This window comes from Rutilus rutilus (assembly GCF_951802725.1).
Source record: "Rutilus rutilus genome assembly, chromosome: 2".
In the NCBI taxonomy this organism is placed as follows: domain Eukaryota; kingdom Metazoa; phylum Chordata; class Actinopteri; order Cypriniformes; family Leuciscidae; genus Rutilus; species Rutilus rutilus.
Genome location: NC_140210.1, coordinates 55,404,852 through 55,415,527, shown reverse-complemented (window position 1 = coordinate 55,415,527; position 10,676 = coordinate 55,404,852). Strand labels below are relative to the sequence as shown.

The window sequence follows — 10,676 nt, the reverse complement described above, 5'->3', positions numbered from 1 at the left end:
TGTCTCCACTAATATGAAAAACAAACTCACTCCCTCTAGTGGCGCAAAGAGTCATCACAGATTCAACAGGACTGTAATCTGATACCTGTGTGTCTGTGCATGTGTGTGTATGTGTGTGTGTGTGTGTGTGTGTGTGTGTGTGTGTGTGTGTGTGAGAGAGAGAGAGAGAGAGAGAGAGAGAGAGAGAGAGAGAGTGTGTGTGTAGTTTAAATCCTCGGAATGGCGTCTCTGTCATCTTTTACTTTCACTTCTAGTCAAATCCACTCTATGAGAAATAAACTCCCTCTAGTGGTGGAGAGCGTCATCACAGTCTCAGGACCCTATTCGGACGGGATTAACTTTGCAAGGGTAGATGGAGTAATGTAATTTTACCACAGGACATCTGTAATATTAATGGCCAATTCGCACGGGATAGTGGGAGGAGTAACTCGATTTGCGCATCGCCGTCACCCTCCTGTCGTGTCGTCGTGTGTGTTGCTTTCCTGATATCATGTGCGCAAACAACCTATATTTAAATATATAAAACAGTTATGTCCGGTCGAACGATGTATTAATTAACTTTAGATTGGATTGTGTTGGTATTAAACCCTTACGCTAAAAGATGTTTCGTTCCTCTAACAAGTGCTTTCGATCTTCTTTCTGATCTGAATGGTGTGTGGAAAACACTTGAGTTTTGCCACAGACTCATCCCAGCGTCTAGAACGCAACTGAATGCCTTTTCAAGCATCTCCATACTTGAAAAACCGCGGGAAAACTACTTTTAAACAGGAAATGACGAAATATTTACAGTGGGTCTATTCGAACGGGATTAGCATTACCTGAGGTCATTTTTCCGGACCTTTTAGGTAGTTGCCGTAATCTTTACTGACATTGTCCGTAATGATCACTGAGATGCACATTCAGATGGGACTAAAATCACAGAGAAGCTCTGGTAATTATTACTTTACCCTACCTCTCCATGTTAAACTAGTCCCGTCCGAATAGGGCTCTCAGAGTGAAGACAATCAGGAAAGTTTTACATGGTTCAGTGAGGTACATTTGAGCTTTTTATAGTCATTCACCACTCCATTACGGTACAGAAAATATAGTTCATTCGGTATAAACATCATGTCCCAGATAGCAAGCAACCATTGAAACAATGCTAAATCAATGTTTACCGCATTGATTCATCATCATCATGCATCACTCACGCTTTCAGCATCAATCTCACGCTCTCACGCACGCGCAAGAAATGTCACGCCAAAATCCATCAATCCGTTAATTTTCTGTTGATGACTAGACCACAACGTATTAATGACAGGAGAGGAGTTTAAGGCCCACAGCTGTAATATCTGCCTTCAACGTTCTCACTGCAGTATATTCTGATCGTTGATTCGCTGAAAACCTTGCACCTGATATACGTCAGTTGCGTGTGAGAAGTCCAGAGAGAGTTCAGAGCATAGGTTCGGAGTCGGAGCCTACTGATGCACGTTTGAAAGTTTGGATGACAATCAAGGTAAGCAGATAACAAAATGTGTGCCTTTCACTCACGGGCGCTTTTCGAAATCCCGTTCGAAACCACAGTCAAATGCGGATGCTGAGCGAACCTTTTCAGTTATTGGCCTAAACAAGACTGACACCAGGAACAGACCGTCACTTGATGGCACCCTGTGAGTGATGGGAAGTTCGGATCATTTTACTCAATCGTTTGTTCGATCTCGTTCATTAAAATGAACGAATCTTTTTTTGAGTCATTTCGTTCATTTAAGGGGCTTTAAATGTTATACTTTTAACAGCCAAATTCCCCGGACACATCCACCTACGCAGTCTTTATCATATTCTGAATTAAGAAATCATTATAATGCAGTCAAAAATAATTTACAGGGAACATAAATAATTACTTTCCGAGTCTTTCGTTCATTTATCACGTGACAGACGCAGTGAACGTTCATGAACGGATTGAACCCTGCTTCAGATACGAGCTCCTGCAGAGGTGGTGAAGCAGGCCAGCACTGTGGCATAGGCTACAACAGGCCTAATGTGGGGAACTTGTGTTGTGGTTTTCTGGGGTGGTGGAGTAACTATTATGTGTCCCTTTTGTTTTGCGATTTTTTATTATTTTGATGTTGTTGTTTTACATGTTTGTTATTTAATCACAGTGCAATCAATAAATGAATTGTACATTTTGAAAAACCTTTTTTTTTTTTCATAAATCAGGGTTTAGGCTATATAAGTAAACAAGGACTGATGTTTTTAAAATTAGGGTTAGGATTACGCGCACGCACTGATGTTTTACAGAGTCTCACTCCAGCCAAAGTCCCAAAGTTGGCAACCCTGCATCATGTTTGCACCTGCAATTAATGTTGAAAAAATTATTTCATTTCTTTAAAAAAAAATCTATGGTAAAGGCATTGATTCAATAATACAATGTGATGTTGGTTCAAAACCATTTTTACACTTTAACCTGTTATGTAAACCAATTCAGAAATAAGAATATAACAAAGTGTTTCATCCTAAGTTGGCAGTAACGTGAGTGTTGTAACGCAGACGTTCCAAGATTGATCAGAGGAGTGCAGGCTAGAAATTAAATTAATAAACAGTAAACGTATAAAGTATTTGTTTTAAATAAAATAGAGAAAGTATTTTTTTGTCTCTATGTGATGGTAACATGAGTCTCACTCACTCACCAATCACAGGCTTCAGGAATACATTGACCTTCATTCTAATAAAAGGCATCGGTCAAATGATAACATGGCTGGTGTCTTACCAGGGGTCAGAGGTCACTGTTGCATCACTGGATCCAGAGGGTCGACTCCTCATGGGATCACTCTTCATAGGCTCACAGCTTGATCCAGAACTCATTTGAGAAGCAGTGTCCTCATCTTCTATGGTGACTCACTTTGATAACTTACTCTCCTTTCTCCAAAAAAAAAAAAAAGTGTTGTACTTGATTGCCCTTTTACATAGAAACAAAGTTTTAAAAAAGATAGTTTAAAAATTAAATAGAGAGACAGGCATACAATTATGTTGTTCCATAAGAGTGAGTCAAAATATTTAAGTTTTCAATTTTGCGTGAACACTGCAGTGTTCAGTAGACTGTTGAAGATCAATGCAGTTTCACGAGTTCACACTTACATCATATTAAACTGATTAAAGATTATGCGTGCTGTCCGGGGGAGGAATTTGGCCCGAACCCAAAGAATCTGCTTCTAGTCACAATGTATACTGTAGATTGCGTGTGACTGTTTTATTTACATTATTTATGACCTCTGTAATATTGTCCATCTCAGACATCTTGAGTTACTTGTGTTCAGAATTTCTGTTTTATTCAGGTACATTTCATGTTCTTCCTATTTACCTATTGTATTTATTCATTTGAACATTTTTTTAGATACATATAATGAAATAATTAATGCTAATATTTATTTATATTGCTATTATTAGTATTCATGCATGTAGCCTTCAAATATTTTTCAAATCTATGCATCTGCATTTACACTGCAAGTCTAAATGCAAATACAACACACTTCTGATTGGCCATTGCGTCGCTCAACGCTGCAAACACGTATAAATTCAGCACTGCTTTTGCACTGCACTGAATGCATCACACCTGCATTACTGGTAAAAGCGTTCGTTATTTATGTAACAACAACCATTGCGTGCCTCGTTTCTTTGTGCAACAGAAACAACAATCATATGATCACTGATGTTGTGTCTGATTACACTAGAAAATAACTTCTGTGCATTAAAAAGTGTCCTGGTAGAGACCCAGCAAACACAGAACGTTCCCCTAACGTTCCCATTTGGTTATTTTTTGGGAACCAAATAAGAACGTTCTAGGAACGTTCTCTGTAGGTTATTTTTGGGTTTAATTTTTATAACCTAAAGAGAACGTTCTGGGAACGTTCCCTGCAGGTTGTTATTTAATAACCTAAAGAGAACCTTCACAGAACGTTCCCTGGAGGTTATTTTTAGGTTTTTTTTTATAACCTAAAGAGAACCTTCCCAGAACGTTCCCTGCAGGTTATTTTTAGGTTTTATTTTTATAACCTAAAGAGAACCTTCCCAGAACGTTCCCTGCAGGTTATTTTTAGGTTTTATTTTTATAACCTAAAGAGAACGTTCTGGGAAGGTTCCCTGCAGGTTATTTTTAGGTTTCATTTTTATAACCTAAAGAGAACGTTCTGGGAAGGTTCCCTGCAGGTTGTTATTTAATAACCTAAAGAGAACCTTCCCAGAACGTTTCCTTGCAGGTTATTTTTAGGTTTCATTTTTATAACCTAAAGAGAACGTTCTGGGAAGGTTCCCTGCAGGTTGTTATTTAATAACCTAAAGAGAACCTTCCCAGAACGTTTCCTTGCAGGTTATTTTTAGGTTTTATTTTTATAACCTAAAGAGAACGTTCTGGGAACGTTCTCTGCAGGTTATTATTTTAATATCACTTACTATTAACAGGCAGATTACCAACTGACATAGTCGTCAGTACGGTCCCCTAAGGTTATAAGATATTTTGATATTTATATTTTAAATTGTTATATATTTTAATTCTATATATGATTATTAAAATGCTGCGAGACTTTGAAGTGTTTTAAATAAACTCCTGATGTACTTACAAACTTTCCAATGCCTCGTTTAATGAGTACAGAACCTATTTGTACTACTGTAGAAGTTTGGTACCATTCTGGGCATTATTAGTGGGGTAATTTACGAGATTTAGCGCCGTTAGCGCCTGCACTAAACCATACGGCAGGTATCTCTAAATAAACTCTAAATTTTTCAATATCGTGCAGCCCTAATATTGAGCATATCTTAAAGTGAACCTGGAATGATAATTTGTGATACCAGATGAGATGTATGTATGATAGATTTTGAACTGTACTATTTTTTTTTATTTCAGGTTTTCTGGGATCCCAGCGGAAGGCATCAAGGCATCAGATGTTGGCCTGGACAGATGCACCTGTAAACTACACCGACCTTTGCTTTTGCATGGATGGCTGATTATTACCATGTTCTGTGAGGGTATCATTATAGCAAAACTGAGCACCTGTGACAGTGGAATCTGTAGGTGTAAAGTCACAGAGATAAAAAAAATTGATAGCAGTTTCAAACTTTTTTCTCTTTCTCTCTCATAAACAACACAGCAGTTACAGGTTTTCAAATTCTTCATCGGAGGTGAGACTTATACATTATATGTAGAGCGAATTCGCAGGTCAGAGTTCACTAGACTTGAATATTATTTTCTCTGTTTTTTATTTGACTTCAGAGTTGAAAGTGGGCTTAATGGGTAGTACCCTTACCCCTATATAAAACATTCCTTTTTTGATTTGTAGTCTGAAATAATTAATAGTGCAATATAAAGAAATGCAATGTAGTGTATTCAAATGTATACATTTTTCTATACACATTGATGCTGAAATATCTGAATAAATACACGATACCAGCAGCGCTCGTGCTCTCATATCTCCTACAGCTTGTGACACACAATCTTACCTCACTCTTTTCATTTGCTCCGGATGAATATTAATGCCATTACAGGGCTTGGCATGGGATTGTGTGTCCATGTAACGCGTTGTATTTCTATTTTCCTGTTAAATTTGCAGATGGTGTTGGGAGTTTAAATGTTTTGAGCGGAGTGAAGATTGGCACATTCATGTATATTGTATATAAATTAATACTTTTTCAATTTTGTTGTAAGTTATAGGCTACAGTTTGCAAAAAGATTGTTTTAATAAAAATGTTTGTGCAGTTTTATTTGAAATATTTTCATGTGTGAAATATTAAGTGTAAATTACTGTTACTGAATACCTGAATACATTTTGCTAATGCTGTTTTTAATGACTTATTTTAGGTTGATAATTAAACAATGAATCAACAAAAACATGGATTATGTGCTTATTTATTTAATACAAACTGATTGATTTACTTATTAATGATAGTTTCTGTTAATTCAATTTATTGTAATAATAATATATTCATAGGATTCTTAAGTGTTTGAACAATATGTAGAATATGTTGTTTGTAGAACGTTCCCAGAATGTTCCCAAGAACGTTCCCTATTGGTTAGCTGGGGAAATATCTTGATCTTTTCACCCAGGATCTACACATATCAGGATATAAACCAGCATTTGTTTTTAAAATAAAGGTAAATCTAAATGCATATCAAAATTCAAGTAAACACTTTAATCGTCAATGTTTTTGAAAGAGCTATTGAGCTATTTTGGGATTGAAGTTTCATGTAATGAAGATAAAACACAAATAGCAGTTTATTTGGATAACTACGTGGTTATATAATTTCTGAACTTACCGCAAGATAAGTAGCTGTTTAATTATCAAATGTTGACCGGTTAAAAGCCTAAAAATTGCGTCTCTTCTTTTCTTCCTCTTTCAGTTGTGATTCTAGTTACCTGGAAACTAGACCCATAAACAAATCCACCCATATGAAAAACACGTGCGCTCTCTCTAGTGGCCCAGACGGTCATCACATTCTCAGTGAGTCTCGGAGCTGGTGTGATTTAAACATAGACAGTAAAAGAAATTTAAAGCTGTTTTTTTTTTTTTTTTTTTACTGCTTTAGGCAACTGAACTCACACAGTATGAATAAAAATTAAACACTAATGGAAACTAGACATACATGTTATGTGGTCACCACTCCATTTGACCAACCTGCATTAGAAATGGTGGTAACACTTTATATTACGACCCGCAAACAACTGCGTAAGTAAACCGAAATTACGGTGTACGTTTCTGTAATTATAGTGTACTTCCGTGTAGGTACAAGGGAACAATATGTTAAGTTTTGAGTAATAAAGGGGTAACAAGCAGATATACAACCTGCAAAGAACTTCGTAAGTAAACCGAAATTACGGTGTATGTTTCTGTAATTATAGTGTACCTCCGTGTAGATATAAGGGAACAATATGTTAAGTTTTGGGTTATAAAGGTGTACAACCAGATATACAAGCAAATTATTTATAATGTAATTATTTAAAAACTAACAGGTACCTATTCTGTTAATATATTCCAGGCAAAAATTGTACGTCTGTTGTATATAAAAGTTTTTTATCACATTTCTGGCAAAAAATGTTCTTGTGCAATGTAGTTACAGGGTAATTTTGACATCTGTGGGTTGTAAATTAAACTTTGTTGTTTGAGTATACTGTAGAAAAGACAATGCTTTATTAGGATGAAAAAGTGTTTTAAATTTTTTTTGTAAAATAAAAGTCAGAAATTAAATGGGATCCTTTATTGTATATTTACTGCACTTACCCTGTAACTACACAGAACAAGGGGGTAACAAGCGCCACTTTAATTTACAGCCCGCAGGAGTTACACTTACCCTGTAACTACACAGAACAAGGGGGTAACAAGCTCCACTTTAATTTACAGCCCGCAGGAGTTACACTTACCCTGTAAATACACATTTGAAACGGGTAACAAACACTACTTACTATGTAACAATACGAAACAACACTATTTGCACAGTAATTACAGAGAAAGGTACTCTTATTAAAAAAACAAAACAAAAAACTTTTGATTACACAGTATATTTGCCCTGACATTTAAGTGTCATTGCAATACTTACTTGGCTTAACGTTAAGTAGTTTAGTAAAAAAAAGCCAATAAATAGCATTGCCAATGTTTTTCGAAATCAGCTGTTTATAAAATTGTTTCAGATTCAATTTTTATCATACTGTGCTTACATACAGCCATATATAAGTTTAATTTACAACCCACAGATGTCAAAATTACCCTGTAACTACATTGCATAAGAACATATTTTGCCAGAAATGTGATAAAAACTTTTATATACAACAGACGTACAATTTTTGCCTGGAATAACAGAATAGGTACCTGTTAGTTTTAAAATAATTACATTATAAAAAAATTTGCCATTACAAAATACCAATGTAAATCAACAACTAATGACCAAAAGCATACAGAGATGAAAGCTTAGACTACACAACAGAAGAGAATCAAATATCATGAACTGCTCTGAACTGTACTTTGCATAACTGGCCAAACAGGATATTTCGACACAGAATCACTGAGCACTGCTGGGAATAATAATGAGTCACAAGCAGTTCAGTTCTGGTGAGGAGATATGATACATCACAAAGATATGCAGCACCAGATTTCAACATCATGATCGTTGTTGTTGACTGCTGAGGAGCAATAGGAAGAACTGTGGGATATTGTGAGATAGATAAAGGATCAATCCTAATCTCAAAGTTTAGATGTAATTTGGTTTGAAATCAGTGATCAACTACTGTGGAAAATGTCTATATTAATAATAATAAGAGACGGTTCAACAGAAACTACCACAGATGTTTACACTGTCCCCAGCATTTAGACGCATTCACAACAAGAACAAGTATAACTATAACAATAATTATATTGTTGGCCAAACCAACAGGCAGTGGAACTTGAAACCATAGTTGACTAACACTGTTTTTGGGAAACGCACAACAGAGCGGTTGGATTAGGGCCGGATTCACTCGGCATTTAATAGTGGCGGTTACGAGGCTTCATTCATCACAGATGTGCGTCGTCACACACCGCCAGCCCAGATCATCTTCGTGCCTCCTCTCTCTCACACACTCCTGTTGGGAAGCCTGATGAAGTACGGCGATTAAAGGGACATGGTGATGCAAGAATAAAATAAATGTGCATATAAAATTAGACTAAACTCAAGATGCAAGTAGTGAGTGTAAATATTAGCAATGATGACACCTGTCTTTTTCAGGTCACGCCACATTAATGCAGCATAGACCACATCACTTTCTCCAAGATTTAGTTAGACAATTAAGACAGTCCATAACCTTTTGTTTGCTAATGTCTGGGGCATTGCAACAGACCATTATGTCAGTAAATGGACAGCTTGTTAAATGCTTTCCTTTTCATGCACTTTGTCATCGATATTCCACGACAGAATCACCAATATCGCCATAATGACACAAACACAGATGATGATCAAGACTCGATGTCTCTCCTTGAAGGATAGCTTCGGTTCAACCGGTTCAAATGGTTCAAACGGTTCAACAGTCAGAGTAACTTTAGCTGGGACGACACGCAGTGGGACAGAAGGCTCTTCTGGGATCACAAATGGAAAGAGTTCCTTCCCAGCAGGCACTCCAGTAATGCTGGCAAAATGGCAATCATTAGAAGCGTCATAAAAACTCACATTCCTCCACCATCCACCCTTCATGTCATAGCAATCCTCTAGCCTCACTCGCACTACTTGGGGATTCGTCACCAGCTTGAAGATTAGTGTTGTGTTCAGGAAATGGTACAAGTATCCATCCCGTCTGAGACCCCAGAAGCCGTTTTCAGGGGTCAGAGGTTGTGTAGGAGGTTTTCCTTCCGATCCAAAACACACTCCTAGTGTCCAGTGGCGACTGTTTCCCACCTCGATTTCCCATGTGTGAACACCATCACCATATCCAACACTTCCCAACACCATCCGGTTCCTGTGCAGACGAAGAGCTTTGTGCTTGTCCTGCCGATGGAAACATGAGGTCACAGAGGTCAGATCATCTGACACAGAGACGTCTGGTGGAGCAGCGTTTGGGTTCAGGATCATGGGATCTGGACAGATTAGAAGAAGAGATCATCTGTCAGTCAATTTAAGGAAACACACAACAGGCAAATCTATCGGTTTTTAATGCACTTGTCAATTTGGGAATGTTTGGGGGATTTTTCAGGAGTTTTGCTTCCATAACATTTCATAGCTGTTTTGTCTTCTTTCAGACTATTGTGGGAAGCAACCTTCAAAAATGCACATATTCTCATAACACTTTATCTATTTACTTCTGTAGATTTCAATTACAATACATATCTTTAAAAGCTGTTTTCTCAAAATGAGCTTCTGCAGCATGCAGCTATCATTAGAAATAAATAAATAAAAAACTAATTTACTACAGGTTCTGTCTGTGATAATAGACAGCATGGCTCATCAACAGAGTATGAATGTGTCAAATCCCTCTGAATCTGAGGCATGACCTGCAGTAAACCAATCCGGACCAAGTCACATTCAGATAGTAGGGGTGCTTTCACACTAACTCTTTTTTTGCAAAATCGTATTGATACAAATAGGCCTACAAATCCCCTCTGTAAAAACCTTTAACTTTAGTATGTCAAGAAAACAAACATGAATTTTGAATCTGCTTTATCCAATGTTCGGTTTTCTAATCTGGAAATTTATGCAAACTAGCTAGTATTTAATTAAATGAAACTGCCTCATTTACAAAATTGTTTTGTATTACAAGTCTGAAATGTTATATCTGTCTAATGTACAGTGATTAATCATTTGAGAAAGTATGATGACATCTATTAGTTATTTTTCTAGAAGTCTAGCACTCACAGTAAGGGCAGACGTCCTTCATCTTCTCCCACACCTGGTACTTCAAGTTGCCCAGATGTTTGGGAACATCAATAAGAGCTTCTGAACTCAGTTCTGCATCTGGAAGAGTGTATTTAGCTCTACACACACACACACACACACACACACACACACACACACACACACACACACACACACACAGCTCTCAGAGTAACGACTAGACTCAACTAAACTCTGTATTATATATTTTTTTTACTTAGAAACCAATAAATACCTGTTCATAAGGCTGTTATGATTCTGTGAAAATGCACAGCTAGATTAGTGACTGTAATAAAATAACAAAACGTGTGAGTATGTT

General features: G+C 36.9%; 1 protein-coding gene across 1 annotated transcript in view; it reads right to left on the bottom strand.

Moving 5' to 3' along the window:
* Window positions 1-5,447: 5,447 nt before the first annotated feature.
* LOC311286385 (E3 ubiquitin-protein ligase TRIM35-like) overlaps window positions 5,448-10,676 on the bottom strand; it is a 7,400-nt gene continuing 2,171 nt past the window's right edge. Inside the window, exons 4-6 of the mRNA XM_084402587.1 lie at window positions 10,593-10,615; window positions 10,340-10,458; window positions 5,448-9,564 (exon numbers count right to left, since the gene is read on the bottom strand). Of these exons, the coding sequence (XP_084258713.1) occupies window positions 8,861-9,564; window positions 10,340-10,458; window positions 10,593-10,615 (846 nt within the window). The 3' untranslated portion in view covers window positions 5,448-8,860. The remainder of the gene's footprint in view (window positions 9,565-10,339; window positions 10,459-10,592; window positions 10,616-10,676) is intronic.